This window comes from Lissotriton vulgaris, unplaced genomic scaffold, assembly GCF_964263255.1.
Source record: "Lissotriton vulgaris unplaced genomic scaffold, aLisVul1.2 SCAFFOLD_2510, whole genome shotgun sequence".
NCBI classification, from domain to species: Eukaryota; Metazoa; Chordata; class Amphibia; order Caudata; family Salamandridae; genus Lissotriton; species Lissotriton vulgaris.
This window is the reverse complement of record NW_028243377.1, coordinates 190,384-214,982: the sequence shown is the minus strand read 5'-3', so window position 1 is coordinate 214,982 and position 24,599 is coordinate 190,384. Positions and strand designations below refer to the sequence as shown.

At 44.3% G+C, this 24,599-nt stretch overlaps 1 protein-coding gene across 1 annotated transcript in view; it reads left to right on the top strand.

Annotated features, from left to right (window-relative positions):
• The window catches only part of DLK1 (delta like non-canonical Notch ligand 1), a 139,218-nt gene extending 114,824 nt beyond the window's left edge, over positions 1 to 24,394 (top strand). The window contains exons 4-5 of the mRNA XM_086948567.1: positions 12,478 to 12,619; positions 23,309 to 24,394. Of these exons, the coding sequence (XP_086804693.1) occupies positions 12,478 to 12,619; positions 23,309 to 24,047 (881 nt within the window). The 3' untranslated portion in view covers positions 24,048 to 24,394. The remainder of the gene's footprint in view (positions 1 to 12,477; positions 12,620 to 23,308) is intronic.
• The last annotated feature ends 205 nt before the right edge of the window (positions 24,395 to 24,599 follow it).

Here is a 24,599-nt window from a genome sequence, read left to right as displayed (position 1 = left end):
ACAGTTTAAATTTAGATGTTCACCCCATAGCAAATATTTCATTAGAACAATGGGATAATCCACTCAACAATAAGTCAGATATCCATCAGTGCTTTTGCTGAGCCATCAAGTATGTCCTCTGTATATTGTCAATGGTAATAAGAGTTGTCTAGATCTGTGTGCTAACCTCAAAAGATCCTGGATCCCTTTTCTATGAAACAACATTTAATTAGCTTGTTATATATTTGTGTGCAGATAGAAGAAACATCCTCACTCACATCTGTATTGTTGAGGATAGCCAGTTGCAATAGCAACAAAACCAAATAGGTTGCACGTCCCAATTGTGATGTTAAAAAAAACATCCCAACATAATAGACTCTGCTTTGCAATGACTGTCCTGCTAACAACATAACCTATACACTAAAATATTTGAGTACAGTAATCTACCAGTAATGGGCAAATAGCTATCCTGTGAACTTCATGAGTCTCCTCTACATGGCATCAAGGGAAACTAGACGTGTCCCTCCAATTGGTGTACATGGATAGGGGAATTGGTGTATAGTACGGCTGAAAGGCAGCGCAATAAAACTATGGTATTAGTTGTGCTGTCTTAAAAATGCAACAAACTACTATAATGGATTTCCTAACAATTTCACAGCTAACCTGATCAGATAGCAGTTATTCTCATTTTAAAACGTTTTCATCCAGGTTTTGAGGTAGCAGTGAGATGTACTTATGCAGAAGGCTCTAATAGTGTGGAGCTCTTCACTTTCCAACATAAATGTCAATACATGGATACTATAGTTGACATCCTCAGCGATTTTATTTCTCAAACAAAATCCTATATTTGAAAATAAAAATGAAAGACTTTTCTTAAAAATGTTCCATACTTAATTTCTCTAAAGATTGTATAGCCCTCTGTGTGATCTTCTGGGAAACTGTGTAACTCCAGCCGTCTCCATGACTGTTTGTTTAGGATCAATAGTGATGGGAGGAAGATGCCAATTGTGCCTTACAAAAATTCACACAAAGCTATCCTGGCTGATTAGGTGTGAAACCCCAAAACCGGTCCTAGGAAGCTTGTTTCCAGTCCAGAGAGGACTTGGCTTGGCAGTTTGGGCTGGGTTTTTCTCATGAGGTACAGAGTCAAGACTGATTTGCATATGGCTAGCTCTAAACTGGGATGACATGGTGAGCAAAAGAATGATGGATTTAACTCAGATCGCTTGACTGGGGGTAAATATTTTGATTTGATCTGCATTCCATCCATCAAATGTGTGTCTTTTGCTTCCTTGCCCTCAGTTTGCCATGTATGCCCAGATGTGGGTCCCAGGCTCAACGTGCCACTGGATTCAAGCTATCCTGGCTGATGAGGGGTGAAACCCCTAAACCGGTCCTAGGATGTGTGTTTCCTGCCCAGAGAGGATCTGGCTTGGCAGTTCCGACTAAGCCTGGGCGTAGTTCGCGTAGCCGCACTCCGCGAGCTACGCGAAGATGCACTTGCACTCCGCGAACTACGCATAACTCCGCGAACATGCGTAGTAGCTTGCTTGACCCGTTCGCGAGCCGGTTTTTGTCTTCGGGAGCGCCGTGGAACTCTGGAACCTGCTCGACACCACATCTCCAGACGTCGCCTTCCTCACGGAAACATGGATGAACGCCTCCTCAGCGCCCGACATCGCCGTCGCCATCCCGGACGGATACAAGATCACCCGGAGAGACCGCGTCAACCAGACAGAAGGAGGCATCGCCATCGTCCACAAGAACACCATCCGCATCACGACCAACTCAGACAACACCCTCATAGCCGCCGAGCATCACTTCCAGATACACACCGACCCCAAGACCACACTCAGAGGCACCCTCATCTACAGACCCCCAGGACCTCGCGCACAATTCAGCGAAGACATCGCAGACTTCATCAGCCCGCACGCCCTCGCCTCCGCTGACTACATCCTCCTAGGGGACCTCAACTTCCACCTGGAGAACAACAACGACAACACCACCACCACCCTGCTGGACAACCTCGCCAACCTCGGACTCATGCAACTGGTGAACACCCCCACCCACTACGCCGGACACACGCTTGACCCAGTCTTCTCCTCCAGCAAGTACATCTCCTTCAGCCACTCCACCGGACTCCACTGGACAGACCACAGCTGCGTCCACTTCTGCTTCAGAAAGACCACGACTCACCACCACCCACAACAGGTTCCCCGCAGGAACTGGAACAAGATCACCACCAACCAGCTCACAACTTCACTGAGCCAGAACCCTCCCGCCAGCTCAACGGACCCCAACCAAGCAGCCAACAACCTCACACAGTGGATCACCAATTGCGCTCGCCCAACCAGCCTCGACCACTCGCAGTCCGGCTTCCGCGCCAACCACAGCACCGAGACCGCCCTCATCGCAGCCACTGACGACATCCGAGCCCTGCTCGACAACTGGGAAACAGCGGCCCTCATCCTCCTGGACCTCTCCGCAGCATTCGATACGGTCTGCCACCGCACTCTAGTGCAGCGCCTCAGCAACATCGGAATCCAAGAGAAGACACTGGAGTGGATCATCACGTTCCTCACCGGAAGAACCCAGAGAGTCCGCCTCCCCCGTACAGATCCAAGGGCACCGAAGTCATATGCGGCGTACCACAAGGATCATCACTCAGCCCCACCCTCTTCAACGTCTACATGAGCCCCCTCGCAGCCATCGTACGCCAACACAACCTCAACATCATCTCCTACGCCGACGACACCCAGCTGATCCTCTCCCTCACCAACGACCCAGGAACCACCAGAACCAACCTACACGAAGGGATGAAAGACGTAGTCGAGTGGATGAGGAACAGCCGCCTGAAACTGAACTCAGACAAGACGGAAGTCCTCATCCTTGGATCATCACCCTCCGCCTGGGACGACTCCTGGTGGCCCCCTGCCCTGGGCAGCGCACCCAAACCAACAGACCACGCACGCAACCTGGGCTTCATCCTGGACTCCTCCCTCTCGATGACCAGACAAGTCAACGCCGTCTCATCATCATGCTTCAACATCCTACGCATGCTCCGAAAGATCTTCCGATGGCTCGCCACCGAAACCAGGAAGACGGTCACACAGGCACTCGTCACCAGCCGACTGGACTACGGAAACACCCTCTATACCGGAACCACAGCCAAACTCCAGAAAAGACTCTAACACATCCAGAACGCCTCCGCACGACTCATCTTGGACATTCCCCGACACAGCCACATCTCCGGATACCTGAGAGACCTTCACTGGCTCCCCGTCAGCAAGAGAATCACGTTCCAACTCCTCACCCATGCACACAAGGCCCTCCACGACCTGGGCCCCAGGTACCTCAACAACCGCCTGACCTTCTACACTCCCACCCGCCAGCTACGATCGACCAGCCACGCCCTCGCCGCCGTGCCACGCATCCGAAGATCCACCATGGGAGGAAGATCCTTCTCCTACCTGGCAGCCAAGACTTGGAACTCCCTCCCCATCCACCTCCGCCTGACCCAGGACCACCTCTGCTTCAGGAAGCAACTCAAGACATGGCTGTTCGAGCAGTAGCGGACCCCCCTCCCCCAAGCGCCTTGAGACCCTCTGGGTGAGTAGCACGCTATACAAATATCCTGATTGATTGATTGATTGATTGCCTGCATGCTCGGGATGTGTAGCGCGTGAAGTTACCTATGAGGTTTGTCCCGCCCGCTCGAGTCCCCTTATTTCCGGTCACTACTTACGTGTTCGCGAGTTATTCTGTGCCAGATTGCAGTTTCTGCGTGTTCGGCAACTCGATCTTACCGACAAGCATCCTCGCGCACGCGAAAATGCTATTGAGCGCGCGAGAACTACGCTACGCAGCAGTTTGCGGAGTATTCGACAACTTCGCGTTCTCCGCGGAGCGCGGAGTTGCCGAAACTCCGCAAACTCCGCGAACGGAGCGTAGTTCTTCGCCCAGGGCTAGTTCCGACTAGACTTTTCCCATGAGGCACAGGGTCAAGACTGATTTGCATATGGCCAGGTCTAAACTGGGATGACATGGTGAGCGAAAGAATGAAGGATTTAACCCAAATCACTTGACTGGGGGGTGAATGCTTTGATTTGTTCTTGATTCCGTCCATCAATTGTGTGTCTTTTGCTTACAATAATTCACAACAGATGAATATAATACTGAAGCAGGGGGCAGCCTCTTTCCATAAGTTTATTATTGCCTATAAACTTTAAAGTTCTCACCTTTCAATGCACTAAATTAAATGATTGCAATCAAACCTTTAGACAGTAGATAGAAATAGGAGACAGCTGCAGTTCACCATAAATAAATAGATCCATGCTAGGGCTGAGCTTACTCAGGCATAAAGATGGAAAATGCCATGGGTAATGGTAAGTAGCTACAAGTCCATTGTAGATGATGATAACCTAAAGCAAAATGACACCTAAACAACTCAAATGGAAAAAAATACATATCTGGAATATAAAGTGGGCATGTATATGGAATATGAGTATTTGGAAGCTATGAAGTGGTGAACCTGATAGTGGCAATGGTCTTTGTGTGCAGTGTGGCCACGCTACAGCTCACATATAGTCAACTGAAGCAATTGTAATCATTGTTTGAGATTGCATTTGTCACAGGGCTCAATTTGAGCTGATGCTTTCCAGTGCTTGGCACCAGTACTTAAGACAGTCTGCCACAAGGTGGCACTGTTTGTCTAATTTAGGCTTGAGTGCAAAAACTGTTCTTTTATTAAATCAGCATACATTAAAATAACTAACATCTGTCACTTAGGCCATTCGCATAGCTTTAGGGACCTGAAATAATCTGAACCATCACACTTGTAGGAGTATGATGGTTCATCAATTATTTTTTTTTTAATTCAAATAAATGTTATTGATTTTACTTACAAACACAAAATACATAAAAGAACGGACGAAGTATTGTGTGTACATCATGTATTTCATGTAACAAATACTAGAAGACAGCAAGTGGTGGAATGGACAGCATATTACAATCGGCTAAACGGAAAGGGACACAAGAAATTGAGTAAGCAACCAGGCAAGCAGAAGGCCTTAATGACAGAGTACTTTGACGAGATAGCATGTACACTGGATGAACTTGGCAGATCCGTGTCAGGTCCATATGCTGAGTTGTACTTTCCTCGGTAATGTTTCATTGGGGTACAAACTGAATGAGACCGGTCATCGTGCACATGATATTATCCAAGAATTTGCTGACAGACCAAATTCTAGCAAGGGTCAAATTCTGAAAAGTACAAGGCCCGCAGAAAAAGATTAGAAAGAAGAAAAGGAGAGCGGAGAGCAAAGAGGGACAGAAGGAGGAGAAATTGAGAGGAGAAAAGATTAGAGCACAGTGCCAAAGAGCTAGAGGTAGTGTATTAAAGTCAAATAAAAAAAGGGGGAAGCCTTCAATTAGCTCCAGTGGGAGGTCTCCATGTGAAGTTAAGGACATGAGATGATATGGACCGTGATCATTTTGGCCGAGCAGCTCAAGGGGGTTTAAAACCTTAGGGTTAGCCTAAAGCACCTTCCATAGTTTCCTGTGTCTGGGCTTCCAGGGGGAGGTATTTAAGACAATATTATCTGCTCCTCTTAAAAAAATTAACCATTCTTGCCGTTACTTGAATGTGATTTTCCCAAAGCTCTTCCAATTGCAAAGGACTATTTTACACGCAAGTGTTAGCATTAAGACAAGCAGAAAGCTTCCATCCTCCCCTGTCAAATCAGGGTCCAAAAAGCCAGCCTAAGTATAAGACAGTTCCTTACCCGTGCGGATGTTAAAAGTCAGTGAAATGTATTTGAAAATGTATTTCCAAAGCTTTTCTAGCATTGGGCATAACAGAAGCATGTGAGATAAGTCACCTGTGTGGGTGTTGCAATTCCAGCAGAGTGGGGATTAGATTAGATTTAATCTAAATAGACTTTTGGGGGTCCAGTATGACCTGTTTATGATCATAAATTTTGTTTGTGATACAGTAGGGGAGATTTTGTGTTTAAAGGGCATTGTGTGTATTTGCTTCCAGTCCAGTGTAATTGTTTTGCTGTTTGGTTCTGCTTCCCACTTTGCCACATTATTCAAATGTTTTTTGCATGGCTCTCGGATCAGAAGTTTGCAAATCCTTGAGACTGTGTGGCCTGCCTCTAGTAATTGGGTGCGTCTTGAAGGGAGTGAGGGGGGGTTAAAATTAGAGGTAAGTTTCGAGATCTGGACTTTCAATTTCAGGAAGACATAAAAATCTAACTTGGTTAAACCCTTATCTTTTTTAAGTGTGGAGAATGGAATATGACCAGTCTCATTATATAAGTCTTTAAGGAAGTTGTTCCCTTTGTGTGACCAATCTTACCAGAAAACAGTTTCTTTCTTAATTTTAATTGCAGGGTTGTTCCAGATCACCTGTAAATTTGAGGCACCCATTTTTGTTGTGAGGACAGTCTCCAGTCGTTTTAGGGCTTTTTTGTTTTTGCTATGATGTATTTAGTGTGTTCCATTTTATTTGTCTGCATAGTCATAATCGCTTGGAGGGGATTCCTTTAGTTAGCTCTAATTCCACATCTACCAATTGTGGTTTTTTGATAGGGTTATCTATAAACCATGCAGCTCCCTGATTGCAGAGGAATGCTATTTGATAATTTCTGAAATTAGTTATCTTGACAGCTCTGGCAGGGGTAATAGGTGGTGCAAGCTGCAGTTGTCTCCTGGTGAGGGTCCTGGCATTTATCATACATTTTACATTTTTACTTATATATTGTGTCAATAGATGCTTGTCATTCAATACGCAGTGTGCTGCCACTCTATCCTAAGGTGTGTATGGTTGGTGCTGTGCACACACATCCTTGTGTTTTGTAATGTTACTGTGCAAGTTGCCACAGGGAGTCTCTCATGGTTTAACATCCCATTCAAACTGTTAGCATCTGCCATAACCCACATTAACACATTGGGATTATTGTAAATGCAAGAAAATCTGCCATTCACTCTAATTAATTCTTACAAGAAAACTAGTCTTGCTTAACATTGTGTGACATAAGAAGAGGAGTGCTGCAGTGGAGAGCTATCATATTCAACTAACGGACGGGAATACCTGGCTGCAGATGGTAGAAACAGAGTAGGTCAAACACACTAGAGATGATGTGAGGAATGCTTGCAATAAGTCTAACCACTGGAAATCGACCAAGTTTGCCTTCTAACCCATCGTTCTTATGCCCGTGACACCTCAGTTTGGACACAGCCATATGCAAATCAGTCTTGACCCTACTCCATTAGGAACAGTCTAACCGGAACTGCCAGGCCAGGTCATCCCTGAAACAAACAAAAAGCAAATCAGAGCCACTTTCCCCTCTGATTTGGGCTCCTCAGTCAGGTGCAAGTATGCTCCAGGGGCACAGTGAGTATGGGGCTCACACCACGGCATAGCCTTGCCATTGAGGGTCTAGACTGATTTGTGTATGGCGGATTCCAAACTGTGCTGGCATGGAATGCAAGCTAACAACTATCCTAAGTAATTACAAGTGCCTGAGATTAATTCAGCATCTCATCATCCATTTTTTGTATGAAACAGCATATAGTCACTCCCAGTAAACAAACCCAAATTCACGTTAGTAACTTTTAGCACATTGTAAGGCCACCTCTGACAATACAAGAAAGTACTCTGCCTTCTAGTGTGTATGGTTTGAGTGAATGCTGATGCGCAAGCTGTATATGTGAAGTATCGCAGATTTTATACATTATATTCGAATTTTTCAATTGTGTAATATGTGCTAAGTAAATTATTGGATGTTAACCGCTTCTGTGCGTCGGACGGCCGCCGGCCATCTGACGTCACAGTGGGCGTGTGCAGAGGATGGCGTGGGGGGCGTCCGAACCACGCACGCTTTGAATTTTTCAGCACCGCAAGGGAATTCCGGCCGCAGTGAAGCGGTTAACTAATAATAAAAGATACTGTCTTATACACCATATAAATATACACCATATAAATACTCTATTGTGCCCTGCTGCATATTCTTCTAACAAGAATGTAATTGTAGTTACATTAGGTTTTTGTACACGAATGCAAGCAGGTAATATCATTCAGAGAGTCCTAGCTAGCTCTTAACACCCATCACACAAACCACTCAAATGTTGTTACCTGTAACATGAATCCCTAACTTTATTGCAGGTGACCCATGCTTGTGATTTCTTAGATGAATTCATACCTGCCATTTTGTATAAGTTATGGAATTTTGTTTCTATACTTTAAACTTTTAAGTTAGTATTCTATAAGACAGTGGTTTACAATGTTTGGAGGAGAACACTTTGTTTAAGACCACCTGCGCTCTATCCAAAAGGAAGACTTGAGACAGAGCCATGCATAATTTGCATTGACTTCCTCTATTCTTATCCATGGTGATGCCTGCCACTGCTCCTGACTGCAGACTATAGAATCGTTTTATGACTCCACTACAAGACTCAGCACATACTAATGCCTTTCAGTGGGCATATGAATTAATACATTTTCTTTAGGAATTCTGGAAATTGATAGAAGCAATGCACACTTTCCATTGTTCTCCCATTATCGAATTGTACAATCCAAGCCTTGTTTCTTACTTCCGGATATTATTAGGGCGCATCGGCCAGCCATTTCGAAACGTTCCTTACTCTCTTCTCTTCACTTGTGAGTGTGTGGGCTCCCCCACAGTCACCATACAAACATGAGCAAGCAGGTCTGGCCTTCGTGAAGGCGTATGTAGTAAAGGAACCCACCACCCTAGTCTCTCCTCTGCAATGCTTTTATCAATATCTGCAGGTGGAGTGATACTAGCAAAAGAGCTAGGGGCCCATTAGGATATGGGACGAATCTCCACCGCCCTCATGGCGGTGGTGACCTGCACGAGATCCTTCCCCGCCCGCCACCCATTTCCACCCACCATATTACTATGCTGGGGGGAACAGCGGCGGAGGGAAAGACTGTCTGCTGCTTTTCAGCCTGGTCAACAAGTTGGCTGGGCGGAAGAGTTTAATATGGTGGCAGTGTCTGTTAGACACAGCCAGCCATATTAGGATGGGGCGGATACATGCCTTTCTGTGGCGGCATTGCTGCCATTGGAAGGCATGCAGGGATTGCTGGTGCGGCCCCCAGGGACTCTGGGGGGTGCACACGGGGGGTACCTTTAGTACCCCCCTGCAGTTCCATGTACAACATGGCAGGCACCGCACAGTGCCTGCCATGTTGTTTATGGAAGTGCATGGCTTGCCTTCCTGGCATTGTGGTGGGCGGTGCTGAGTGCACCGCCCGCCACAATGACAGGAATGCATGATGCACCTGCCACTGTGGCGGGTGCATTCTAATGGCCCCCACGTGACCCACTCCCTTATGGCGGGCAGTCCATTTCACAATGTCCTCCCGCTATTCTATTGAGTCCCCTAGTGTCTTGATGGGCCTTCAGTTTTTGAAAGCAGATATTGTTTGTTTGCAAGAGACACATATTGAAGGCTCATGGAGAGATGTTTTAAATTCACTTGGCTATAGATTATTAGGGCATACATCACAAGGTATGCGTATTTGGCAATCTTAGCTCGAGGTCGTGGCACACAGTTCTCTCAAGTACGGGTTGACAAACAAGGCAGATGGGTCATTGTGGAATGCCATTCTATAAACAGAGTTAAATTTGCACTGTGTTCTGTCTATGGGAGCATATTGGATGAACCGTATGTCATAGAATGGTTATACAATGATCTGACACACTGACCACTGCCAGTCATTTTATTTGGGGATTTGAACATTAATCTGTCTAGCAACTTGGATATGGGAGAACATCAAAAATATACAGCTCATAGACCCAAAGTGCATCGAGCCCTAGGAGGTATTTCTAAGGATCACAAAAGAATTGATGTAATTGATGTATGGAATAAGTCGAGACCTAAAGAGCACAGGTTTACATTTTATTCAGCTCCGCCTACAACCTACATCTCACAATAGTGGGAAGATGTAACATAATCAAGATGATTTCTTTCCTAAAATGGTATACTTTTTTAGAACTATTTCATTAGAATTCTCGAACTATTGGTTGAAGACATTTGGTGTTATATTACAAGGTTTCTTTGGGCTTACTCCAAACCTAGAAGAGCACTGATATATCTTTCACTCCCGTAAGAAAAAGGCAGGTGGGGCTCACCAAATTTCAAGCTGTATTATTGGGCTACTATGTTGCAATACAGCACTATTTTACTTCGGGAACCACCGATTAATGAGGCACAAAATATATCCCTTCTGTATATGAACTGTTGGTAATTGGCAGGGAAGCATGGGGCTGCCTTTGAAGGCAGCTAGAGCTTACCGCCCGATTCATCAAAGAAAATAGCGCTCGCAAAGGGCCTCATTCTGAGAATCTGGCCCTTTGCGAGAGCGATTTTTGCATTTGGGATTCAGCATCCCAAATGCAAAAATCGCTAATTGCGATCTCGCAATTTTGCAAGGAATTACATTTAAGGAATCTCTATTTGAGATTCCTTAAATGCAATTCATCATCCAATTTAATTTTGCGAATTCGCAATTTCTAGGCGCAATTTACCGCGAGGTCAGACCTCGTGGTAAATTGCGAAAACTCAGAAAAATGCATTGAAATGCATTTTTCTGAGTTGCATGTTACACACACACATGTCCTTTGGACATGTGTGTGTGCAACACCTGTGTATAATTTCATTTGAGGGGTGCTACAGGGTGTCCTTTGGAAACCCCTGGCACCCTTCAAATCGCTATCTTATTTGCGATTAGCAAATTGCTAATCGCAAATAAGGAATACTCCCCATTCATTCCTATGGGCCTTTTGGCCCATAGGAATGAATGGCGAGTTATTCCTTATTTGCGATTAGCAATTTGCTAATCGCAAATAAGGAATATGTGGGAATCGCATATCTTCATGCAATTTCTCTATGAATCCCGTTTTGCGAGTCCTTAATAGCGATTCGCTATGAATCGCTATTAGGGCCTCGCAAAACGGGAGAATGATGAATCAGGCTGTATGTTACTACAAAAAAGTGCAATTTATTTGCCTTCTGGGAGTTCATAAGGTACAGGCATCATTTCTTAGACTGATGGGATTAGGAAGAGATTGAACTTTTATACAACACTTCAGGATAACATCAAACTGCCATAGATTTTTAGGGATCAGGGCATTCGAAGGTGGTTTAAAGCACGCTTATGTAGAATAGGTGTATTTTATTCTCCTTTCGGAATTGTAATATTCAACGATCTTAAAAAAGACTTTGGTATTAGTCACGAGGAGTTTTTTAAGCACCTTTAAGTAAGAGGTAAAGGGGCCGGACCCACAGGCTTTCTCATAAATTAATTGGTAGAGAAATTAACAACTCAGAGTAATAGCAATATTGTGATATTATATCATACACTGGACTCTGAAATGAAAGATGATCATCTTGATTAGTACTCTTTAAAGTGGCAAGAGAAACTGACAATAGCAGAATCAGATATGTTTAAAGCTCGTTCTCTATCTCAAACTGTTTTCTTGTTGGCTAATTTGCAAGTGTAATTTTTTAAGACTAGTTTTCTGCTATATTACAAATCAGCCAGGATTGCCAACTGGGGGTGGGTGGGGGGTTTGGCAAAGGGACTGGTTGCCCCAGTGTGCTTTGTCTTCTGTAGACATAGTACACATGTTTGATACATGTAGCACCCTAATCCCTTTGAAGAATGAAATTACAAGGTTTTCGTATTCCAAATTGGAGACGAAAATATCTCTGACTCCAGTTTTGATTTTACTAGGAATCCAAAAAGAAGTGGCATAGGACAGAGAGTCTTTTCTCGGTGTTTGATGGCTATTTTAAGATTAATAATCGCATTTGCATGGCTAGATTTGAAACCGAACCCCCCCATTGTTCCAACAATGGCTGGCCTGGTTATTACCAGTTTACAACTTAGAAAAAGCGGTGTACTCCAGGAAAGTGGTTGTGGTGATTCATTATGCATGGGAACTCAGTCTTTTGGAGGAGGCATACAAACATCTTTTACCTCAGCACTGTGCACTTTTAAACCATATGGAAACAGGCTTCAACTGACCAATTGATGAACTGAGATTATGACTTTGTGTATGTAATTGAAATCAAATCATCTTAATTGTGAAGCACTGGCTGTATATTAAAATGCTGGTTGTACGCCAATACTTTTCAGCATGGGGAGTGGGGAGGGTGGGGGAGATGTGTTGTTTGTATTTATGGAAAATATGTAATAAAAATATTTAAAAGAAAAAATAGAAAAAGAAATTCTGGAAATGAAGGTTAATTCTAATTATTCCTAAAGTTGTGTAAGTCAGGATTTGGCCATCTCAACAACCTAACAATATTTCCTAATACTACCATCTATAGTGAGTTAGATAACATGTATTTGTTTACAATTTTCAGTTTAGTTTTGATTTAACATACTTTGATTTGGCTCTATTTGCAGGAAATTTAAATTAATAACTTTATTATTTGTTCATGTTTTTTTTTCTTCAGATGTTCATCCTTGTACAGCAAGACCATGTGAGAACAATTCAACGTGTATAGAGACAGGAGATGGTGGACACATTTGTTTGTGTGCCCAGGGATTTACTGGGAAACGTTGCCATCTTAAAAAAGGACCATGCCTCACAAATGGGTAACTTGTCACAAACTATGTTTATGATGTTAACAATGGTTTTTCCATTCATTATTATTAATTGGTTGTCCTTTATTATTTATTTGCACACTATGAGCCTGATTTATGATAGTGAGCTTATACATTTGCGACTTATAGTTTATAAATCACATAGATATATGCACATTTCCATTTCGCCGTGCATAGGGAAATGCCTGATTGAAGTGTAATTGCTACACTGTATCCTCCTGACTCGCTCTCCTTAATTAGTAATGCTGTTTGACTGCTCCTACTGCTTTAATATTTATATGTTCTTGTGAGAGAAATGTAGTGGGGATGGGGTCTGTTGGGATCAACATTAGGATTATGCAAATTGCTGGTAATTTACTTTTGTGTAAGGATGTGTAACTTTGGCAATATGTGAAACTATGCATATAAACGCAAAATGTGAAGCGGTTATTTGATCAATATTTACCTTGAAATGTGTCCATGCAGCAATACTTAACGTTAAGATGTATTTCATGCTAAAAATTAACATGGAAAACATAATTACTGCAAACAGCAGTCACTTGCGTTCTGTTTGTTTTTGTTGTTCTCACACACCTGTGCTGTGATTTTCCCCAAACACCAATATGTGATGTGCCATAATACATGTTTATCAGTTTGGCAGGGCTAAAAGATTCAGCTAAGTACATCTGTACTCGTGTATTACAAAGTAGAAAGGGGCATCTTTTTGCCCTGCAAGCATTGCACTTTTTCGTACAGAAGTCTTGAAACGTGCTAAAATGCATGTTGATGACAATGTGGTGCAAGAGATGCTGGCCTGTGTGAATACTCGGTCGGAAAAACTCCGGATCTGGATCGGTCGGAGAGCTTTCTGACCCAGATCGGAATCGGACCCATAGTTGTTAAAAATATTGTTTTTATTACTATGTATTTTAGTATATATTGTATATGTATGTGACCTATATTTTTTGTATAAGAATTGCTTGTATTTTTAATACATGTGTTACATTTTTAGTGGTTATTACATTTTTAATTAGAAGTTTCACTTTTAGTTTTGTAGCAGGTTTGGGGTTTTTAAGAGACTAGGGTGGGGAGTAATTTTATTATATGAAATGTATTAAATGTTTTTATTTGAATTTTGTATTTTTATTTTTAATATATGAAGTCATAATTGGTTGTTAATCAATATTAATTAATTGGTTATCAATTTGGATTATTTTGTAATTCATTTTGGGGTCTATTGTGGTTTTTATAGGTGTAAATGGTGGGAAAGGTGGTAAGTAATTCATTTTAAATTGATGATTCAAGAAATGGCTGTTAATTAAATTTAATGAATTAATTGGTAATTAATTATGGAAATTGTGTAATTAATTTTAGGTGTGTGTTGTGGTGTTTATAGGAGTAGAGAGTGGGAAGTAATTTGTGTTTAATTCAGGGGCCAATTCCGATTTCGGTCAGGAGGGCTCCGAACGATGTTCGGAGCCCTTCCAACCGGACTGGAATGTGTGTCGGATTTCTTTCCGACCGAGCCATTCTGATGGGCTAGGTCAGAAAGGAATCCGACTTGGATTTCCGGATTGTGGACGACAGGCTCGGAGAGCCTGTCCGCAGTCTGGAGATACCTCAGTACTCCCACTGTTGCGGCTTTACAACAGAGGGAGTACGATGGCAGCTTTTCACTGCCTTTTCGTGCCGGTGTGTCCGGCACAAAAAGGCAGTCGGAAGCTGTTTCTGGGGGCCCCCAGCAGGGCCCCCATGGGTGTGAGGCTGCCGGATGGCGGCCTGGGGCCACCTATGGTGCCCATCCATTGATCTCTGCACCTGGTGGAAGGCACCTTGGGGTGACGGCCGCAGGGTGCAGGGATGAACTGCACCCCTGCTTTCAACAATGCAGGCCTGCATTCCACTCGGAATGCATGCCTGCATTGTTAAGTATAGCAGGGCTGTAACCGACAACAGCAGGTCGGTCGGTTACACCTCCTGGCCGATGTCGGACAGATTTGGGTCCGTCCGACATCGAAATTGGCCCCTTAGTTGTTAATTAACGTTAATTATTTGATATTTATTTTGAGTAATTGTTTAGTTTTGTGTGTGTGGTTTTTACTTTTAAAGGAGTAAATGGTGGGTATTACTTACTACTTTTTTATGAGTTGTTAATAGTGATAGTTTTTAATGTTAAAATACGATTTAATTGGGTTATATTATTTTATCGTTTAATTTAGGTGTGTGTTGTGGATATTGTAGATTTAAAGGGTTTGTAATTAATGTTTGTTTTTTTATATAAAAAATAGTTTTTAATTGATTATTAATTATGTTAATTATGTAAATAAATGTATTTAAAAATGTTGAAACTTTTGTTATTGGTGTGGTGTCATAGGGAAGGAAATAAAATAAAGACATGTATGTTTTATTTAATTATTTTGTTTGCATTGTCTAGTTTAAAAGATTTTTTATTGTAAATGCATTTTTTAGATTTTTGTCATATATGTGTTTGTTTTGTCATATATAATTAATATTATATTATGTGTTCTTTTCATATGCTTATTCTTATATTTTTTTTAAATATTGTTTATCATTTTTCTTTTTATATATATATATATTCATTGACACTCAGTCATCAATAATTGCGCATGGTTATATACTTCGCAAGTTATGCGATAAGGGGAATCAACTATATGATTACCTTTACTGTGCGCTTCTCACACGCTTGCAATCATTAATAAGCGTAAAATATACCCCCCATTGTCTCGCAGACTGCTGGACACCGGTTATCCCAAACACCAGGATAAGCTTTGAATTAAGCAGTGATCATTGCACTACGAAGCCCATAATGCATCATTACTAGCTAGATGGAGTCTTTCGTATAAATAACAAACACAAATGAGGGACAACTGTTTGTTAACCGTGACCAGGGACCGTGTAGGTCCAAAAAGCATAGGTGGGGAACCTACAGGAAAATAAATAACTGAAGAAAACCTTTTGAAGTGGTGTGCGGGGTCTTCTTAACAGAAGGTCCTTGCTAAAGCATAGTCATATATATATATATATATATATATATATATATATATATTTTTTTTTTTTTTTTTTTAAGTGTTTGAGTATGAATAGTATTTTTTTCCTCCGGTATCCAACACTTTCCCTAATGTTGCATTTACTGGAGTGGGAATAGTCATTTTTATCCCTCCGCTATCCAGGACTTTCCATACTGTTGCACTCACCTAAGTGTAATTTTTATCTCTCCGCTATCCTGCAATTTCCCTACTGTTGCACTCACTGGAGTTGGAATATTCATTTTTACCCCTCCGCTATTCAACTCTTTTCCTACTGTTGCTCACACTGGAGTGGGAATAGTACATTTTACCCCTCTACTATCTAGAACTTTCCCTTCTGTTGCACTCACTGGAGTTGGAAAAGTAATTTTTACCCCTTTGCTGTCCAGCACTTTCCCTACTGTTGGACTCACTGGTGAGCGAATAGTAATTTTTACCTCTCCGCCAGTCTACACTTGTCCTAATGTTGCCCTCAGTGGAGTGGGAATAGTAATTTTTACCCCTCCGCTATCCAACACTTCCCCTACTCTTGTTCTCACTGGAGTGGGAATAGTATTTTTTCCCCCTCCACTATCCAACACTTTCCCTACTGTTGTATTTCTTGGAATAGGAATGGTAATTGCTACCCCTCCGCTATCCAATACTTTCCCTACTGTTGCACTCACTGGAAATGGAATAGTAAATTTAATTATTTTGCTATCATTGGAGCTGCCTTGTAACACATTGCAAGTGTAACTTTCAATTGGGAAGTGATAGCGATTTGGAGTTTCACTTCCCTGAACTCAGGACTTAAAAACACATCTTTCCGTGAAGGTGGTTTTCAAATTGTGTGTTTGAAAATGCCACTATTAGAAAGTGGGCATTTTCTTGCTTTACCATCCTGTACCTCTGCCTGCCTGTAGAATCCACGTCTGGTTTAGACAAACAGTTGAACTGCTTGCGTATTCACTCTAGACAGTCACACAAAGGGAGCTGAGATGTGCCCAGCATATCCTGATTGCCCATCACCAGGCTGATGGGCCTTCCTAATCTAGAGTGGTGGGAGGAGTTGTCACTGACATCTGAATAGGGTTGTGCCTGTCCTCACTCAAAGCTTTCTACACCCCCATATAGTGTGTCTGAAGCCAAGTCAGGGCCAGGGAAATGGGTATAAGTATGGGATCTGTAACCCCACATTTTGAGAACACTTTTGGATGAAGAGAATATTCTGCCAAGAAGAAAGGCTGGAGAAGCTGTTGGAGGGAAACTTCCACTCTGCTTGTTGCTAGCCTGCTTCTTTCTGCTTCTGTCTTGGGCTTTGGAAGGACTAAACTTTACTTTCTTACCCTGACTGTCAAGGTCCTACAAGAGCTTGTGTGTGCTTGCCTCCTGTTGGAAGTTTCAAGGCGATCAAAGACTTCATCTACAACTCCCCGGAACTCCTAGGCTGGGAGTTCTAACCTCCGAAGTGGTGCCAATCCCAGTTCTGGGCCCTTGAAGGAGGTTTTGCTGCATCATGTACTGAAAATGCATGCATCACCCTTCAGCGCCTATTTTTCCCACCACAGCAACGCAGTGCGGTTCAAAAACCAACGCATCACCGTGTGTAGCCAAAGAATCAATGCAGTGCCTGTTGTGCGGCTAAGATCGCTGCAGCTTGAGCACTAAGCACTGTTTCTCTGACATACGAGACTCCCGCTCTGACCCCAACATGGGCCTTGCTGTGTGGCTGAAGGAATTGACTAATCACCTGCCTTCGGCTGGGAGAGTTGACACAGCACCTGTTTCAAAACCACTGCATCGACCTAGCGCTCCTGGATTTTCTATGCGATGCCCCTGTGCACCAAGTCCCCAGCAACATCATCCCTGAGTAGGGAACTGAGGCTTTCTGTCCTAAATTCAATGCACTGCTTCCCCTCACATAAGGAATCAACCCAACACTTCTCCTGCTGTTCAGCAGAACTGACATTTCCATTCCCTCAGGATCAGGAATTGATGTATTGCTTATGATTTCTGACACTTCCCTCCTCGGTGGCTGTTTTTCATCTTGGATGTTGCTGCATCAAAGGTACCCAGTGCTAAAATCAATGCATCCATAAAGTTCTACGGACTTAACTTGCTAAACATGTAAAAAGTGATTATTCTGCTTATGTATGTTCAATGCTTGTTGTTTTGGTCTTGTTTGGTTTAGATAAAAAATGGTTATTTTTCTAAACTGGTGTGGTGTCAATTTGTAGTGTTTTCAGAGTATTACTGTGGGTTTTATGTGTAAAGTAAAACCTGAGATCTCATGTCAAGCTACCAAGGGGTTGAGCAGGGGTTTTCCTGGGTGTGTAACTCCCTTACCCTAACTAGAATATGGGTTCCTACTTCAGCAGGGTTCAAACCACTGCCAACTAGAGACCCCATTTCAAACAGGGGCGCTGGAAAAATACTGACTGACAACCATTAAACGGTGACTGGCTCACGTCGCTGTTTAAAATAAAATGCTTGCACTTGTTCTTTTTGCTTTTTTTGCCCTAAGTTGGAAGGATATGCCCAGATGTGGGTCCTGTGCTCACTGCTCCACTAGATTCAAGCTAACCAGGCTGATGAGGGGTGATGCCCTGAAACTGGTCCCAAGATACTGTTTCCGGTCCAGGGACGACCTGGATTGGCTGTTTGGTCTGGTCTGTTTCCATGAGGAACAGGGTCAAGACTGATTTGCATATGGCTAGGTCCAAACTGGGGTGGTGTGGTGAGCAAAAGAAAGATGGATTGAACTCAGTTCCTTGTGAATGGAAGTGAATGTCTGCATTGTTCAGCATTCCATCCATCATTTTCTCCTTTGCTTTTGTTGCCCTAAGTGGGAAGGGTATGCTCAGACATGGGTCCTTTGCTCACTGCGCCACTGGATTCAAGCTAGCCTGTCTGATGATGGGTGATGACCCGAAACCGTTCCCAGGATGCTTGTTTCTGCTCCAGGGAGGACCTAGCTTGGCAGTTTGGGATGGACTGTTCCCGTGAGGAACAGGGTCAAGACAGATTTGCATATGGCTGGGTCCAAACTGGGGTGGCATGGTGAGCAAAAGAACAATGGATTAAACCCAGATCCTTGTGACTGGGGTGAATGTTTGCATTGTTCAGCATTCCGTCCATGATTTGTTCCTTTTGCTTTTGTTGCACTGAGCAGGTGCTTTTTAGAAAATAATCCCTGTGATCATGTCAAGGATCTCTACTTATATGTGGTGGTCCTCCACAGAGTGAGAAGAACCATCAGTCTGATGAGCCGATTGCCAAGGTCTCAACAGCCCCTTCTGTTCAAACATGTAATCCTTTTGCAGGCCCTATTATTGTATGTTTGGCTTGGCATCCTTGGAGTCATTTCACTCTACCTCTTTTCCTAAGACCTCCTGTTTTTGCTGACTTTGTTTTTCCTGGCCTTAGGACCCTGCACTCTGTCGCTCCACCCTAACTCCTGACCTCGTAGCACTGTCCTGGTATTGTAGCGCTGCTTCTCCCCACTGCCATACCTTTAATTTGATTTAATTTGCACCCGGTTTGTGGCGTAGCGCACCACATTGCTTTGACTGTTTTAATATTTAAATTGTGCCTGTGTGCTCCACCGCTCGCTCGCATTGCCCTCATTGCCTCCTGAGCAAAATTGCTGCCTGATTGCGCCCATAGCGTCCTGTTGTCCTTTTGTTGTTGTTACGACCATTTTGTTGTGCCTGCAGCCCGTCCCTCCCCCTACGCTCCCGCCTCCCATCTCCCCCTCCCACCCACTAGACACCAGGAACGGCCCGGCTGGGGATTCTCTGTGACCAGCCTGACTCCTTCTGAAGCGGTCGCTCCACTCTACCTCCTGACCTTGTAGCGCTGTCCTGGTATCGTAGCGCTGCTTCTCCCCACTGCCATACCTTTAATTTGATTTAATTTGCACCCGGTTGGTGGTGTAGTTGTTGTTACGACCATTTTGTTGTGCCTGCAGCCCGTCCCTTCCCCTACGCTCCCGCCTCCCAGCTCCCCCTCCCACGCTCCGCCCCCTCCACTTCTCCATTTATGACAGATGGACCTACGCGCAGCATCCACGCGCAGCGGTCGCGCCCCATGCGCGCCGAAGGTGCGCCAAAGGTAAGCCCGTCTACGCCCGTCCGCGCCTGGACCGCGCCCAGCGCCAGACCCCCTGGCCCCCACCGTACCCAGCCCACTAGATTCACATACGATGCCGCAACTCTCCTCGCCCTCAACCCCGGACGCACACCACAATGCCGCGAAGCCACCCCAGGACGTACCCACGGTCCATTCGCCTGCCACACCTGCAAGTTCACCTGCTTCAGGACCCACACCAAATCCACTTCCTCCAAACACAGCTCCGACTCTAACCACCAGAAGTGCATCCTGCTGAACACCCGCTCGGTCCACAGACACGCAACTGAACTCTGGGATCTACTCGACACTGCGTCACCGGACATCGCCTTCCTTACAGAAACATTGATGAACACATCATCAGCACCCGACATCGCCATAGCCATACCGGACGCTTACAAGATCATCCGAAAAGACCGCACCAATCAAACAGGAGGAGGCATCGCCATCATCCATAGGAACACCATCAAAATCACGACCAGCTCCGACGATAATCTTGCAACCGCCGAACATCTCCACTTCCAGATCCACACCGACCCTAGGACCACACTTAGAGGCACTCTCATCTACAGGCCTCCAGGAACCCGCACTCAATTCAGCAATGACATCACTGACTTCATCAGCTCACATGCCCTCGCCTCCGAGAACTACATTCTATTAAGAGACCTCAACTTCCACCTTGAAAACAAACACAACAGTAACACCACCTCCCTTCTGGACAACCTGGCCAATCTCGGACTCAAACAACTTGTTGACACCCCCACCCATATAGCCGGACACACGCTCGACCCTATCTTCACCTCCAGCAAGCACATTTCCTTCAATCGCACCACAGCTCTCCATTGGACGGACCACAGCTGTGTTCACTTCAGCTACAAAACCACCTTGACCCACAACCGCCCACAACCTATTCCTCGGAGAAACTGGAACAAAATCACCTCCGACCAACTCCTCACATCACTCAACCAAAACCCTCCCACCCTCTCATTGGACCCAAACCAAGCGGCCACCAAACTCAAGCAATGGATCACCCACAGCGCTGACGAATTAGCACCCCTGAAAAAGCAACAGATCAAATCAGGCAGCAAAAAGGCTCCCTGGTTCAATGATGACCTTAAAAAATCAAAGAAGCTATGCCGCACCGTAGAGAAAATATGGAGAAAAAACCCAACCACCGACAACATGGCCACCCTCAAGGCAGCCACCCGCAAACACCACCAACTGATTCTATCCACCAAGAAATCAGCATTCAAGGATCGTCTCGACAACAACGCCCACAACAGCAAGGAACTTTTCAACATCATCAAAGAATTCACCAACCCCACCGCAGCATCCAACGATATCACTCCCTCCCAAGACCTCTGCGATGCGTTATCCTCCTTCTTCTACAACAAAATTGCTGACATTCACAACAGCTTCGAGAACACTCCCTGCAAACAACCCTCCCCACCCCCCTCAGATCCTACTCCGCCAACTAACAGCCTCAGCGCCTGGAACCCAATCACCACTGAAGACACTATCCGCCTAATGAACTCAATCCACTCTGGCTCGCCAACCGACCCCTGCCCCCACCACATCTTCAACAAAGCTGACTCCATCATCGCACCCCATCTCCGTGATGTCATCAACTGCTTGTTCAACTCTGCCACCTTCCCAGAAAGCTGGAAACACGCCAAACTCAGTGCCCTCTTGAAGAAACCCACAGCAGACCCCTCTGAACTTAAAAAATACTGACCCATATCCCTCCTCCCTTTCCCCGCCAAAGTCATTGAGAAAGCCGTCAACAGCCAGCTCGCCGCCTTCCTTGAATCCAACAACTCCCTCGATCCCTCTCAGTCCGGATTTCGAGCCAAACACAGCACCGAAACCGCCCTCATTGCAGCAACAGACGACATCCGAACACTACTGGATAACGGAGAAACAGCGGCCCTCATTCTACTCGACCTCTCCGCCGCTTTCGACACAGTCTGCCACAGCACCCTTATACAATGCCTCAGCAACATCGGCATACAAGGAAAAGCCTTGGGCTGGATCATCTCATTCCTCACCGGGAGAACTCAAAGAGTCCGACTTCCCCCATTCAACTCAGAGGCCACTGAAGTCATCTGTGGCGTACCATAAGGATCATCACTCAGTCCCACCCTCTTCAACGTTTACATGAGCCCACTCGCATCCATCGCTCGCCAACAGAGCCTTAATATCAACTCTTACGCCGACGACACCCAGTTAATCCTTTTCCTCACCAAAGACCCTAACACCGCCAAAACCAATCTTCATGAAGGCATGAAAGAAGTAGCCGAATGGATGAAACATAGCCGCCTAAAACTCAACTCAGACAAAACAGAGGTGCTCATCCTAGGATCTTCCCCCTATGCCTGGGACGACTCTTGGTGGCCTTCCGCTCTGGGCACAGCACCCATACCCACAGACCACGCACGTAATCTTGGCTTCATCCTTGACTCCTCTCTCTCGATGTCCAGACAAGTCAACGCAGTCTCATCCTCCTGCTTCAACGTACTTCGAATTCTCAAAAAGATCTTCCGCTGGATCCCCCTCGAGACAAGAAAGACTGTCACCCACGCACTGGTCACGAGTCGACTGGATTATGGTAACACACTATACGCCAGAATCACAGCAAAATTACAGAAAAAACTCCAACGCATCCAAAACTCATCAGCGAGACTCATATTGGACATCCCTCACCAAGATCACATCACCGGCACCTAAAAGACCTCCACTGGCTTCCCGTCAACAAGAGAATTACGTTCCGTCTTCTCACCCACGCACACAAGGCCCTCTACAAACTAGGACCCGAATGCCTCAACACTCGACTGTCCTTCTACACACCCACCCGCCAACTAAGATCGTCCAATCAAGCCCTCGCCGCAATCCAGCGCATCCGAAAATCCACCATGGGTGACAGATCCTTCTCCTTCCTGGCGGCCAAGACATGGAACTCACTCCCCACTCACCTCCGCCTTACTCTAAACCACATCTCCTTCAGAAAAGAACTTAAAACCTGGCTATTCGACAAAAAATGAACGCCCCCTCCCCAAGCGCCTTGAGACCCTCTGGGTGAGTAGTGCGCTATATAAATCCCTGAACTTGAACTTGAACCTGAACCATTGCTAAAGCTTGTGCTCCTTGTTCAAAATATTTGCAACTTTACCCCCGCCATAGCTTATAGCCATTGTCAAAACTGAATTTGAAAAGGATCCAAACTATCGTCATTAAAACAAGTATGTCATGATAACTAAAACACTGAGGAAACTAGGCAGCACGCCTAATGTTTCTAATTGCACCGATACGTTTCATCTAGTTACAAGGAATGTTAAATACCAGATTATGAAACTGTTCAATTGAAATTATATTGAAAAAACATGCTGCATCCAAAAACACAGTGCTCTCAGGTTTGTTCGAAATAATACATTGTTTTAGATTTGGTTGCTTACTGCTGTCCAACCCCATATCACGTGTCATAGAATACAAAGACAGTGTTTCAACCATGCTGATTACTAACCTTTTCTTTTTCTTATTTCTACCCAAGCTCTCCCTGTCAAAATGGAGGAACCTGTGTCGATGCCGATGGTTTTGCTGCCAAAGCTTCATGTCAATGCCTACCAGGATTTGCTGGCAACTTTTGCGAAATCCACTCAGACAATTGTAAACCCAACCCTTGTAGGAATGGGGGGATTTGTGTTAACTCTGGACCTGGCTTTCGGTGCAATTGCCCTACACATTTCACCGGTGAATTATGTAAAAGCCCAGTACTATTCTGTGGCAGCAGTCCTTGCGAAAATGAGGGAACTTGCCACGAGCACCCAGTGAGAGGGTTTGTATGTACTTGTAAACCAGAGTTCACGGGGGATAAGTGCACAAAGATTAATAAAAATACAACCACGCACATCATGAATGTAGGTATTAAACATGTCCAAAGCCACAATTTGCAGCCACATCCAAGGCCAGTTCGCCACCAAGAGCATGAAGTGCTAAAGATAACCGTGAAGGAAACCATTCACCACACTCACCCCTTTCTCAATAAGAGCCAAGTGATATGTTTCATTGTGCTGGGCCTGCTGACATGCCTTGTTGTATTAGTGACAACGGGTATAGTATTTTTCTCCAAATGTGAAATGTGGATGGCAAATGCTAAGTACAGCCACCTGCTGCGCAAAAAAAAAGATTGCTATCTGAAATCCAGCAGTGGTGAGGGTCTTTCTGTGAAGATAATTTTCCCGGAGAAGGTTAAACTCAGCAACCACAGCAAGAGTTACATAGCTATTTGAGTTTTTTCGAAAAGAAGAAGAGAGCAAACTTACTCCTGGGCAGTGTAAGACCCCCAGCTACTGTATCATGCAGTTTGATACATTATTTTTCATATACTTGTGCAAATGTTTTGGTGAACAACTGTACTGTATGTTGCAGATGTTGGTAAACATTTTGTGTTGCAGTAATTTTCATCCACAAAGAGAATACTTAGTACAAAGCATTTCCACATGCTAACAAAAACAGATATATTTTGTACATGAAAAATAAATTTGTGCCAGGGACTTACTTTGCTTTTCTTGAACCAGTACATTATGTTTAAATAACTAAAACAGTTGCATTTATAATAAAATACTTTAAGAAGTGATGATATCTTCTTCAATATGTAGTTTACATTTATTTTATTTTTTGTAAGCATTTCTATTGTAAGCATGGAAACGAAAATATGACATCTTGAAATACAAGAATGGAAACAAAGATGTACTTGTATAAGAAAGAAAAGAAAAGAAAGAAATAAAGAAAAAGTGCTGCAGGGAGTCTGTTTGGACACAGAACTGTGCATTGGAGAGGAC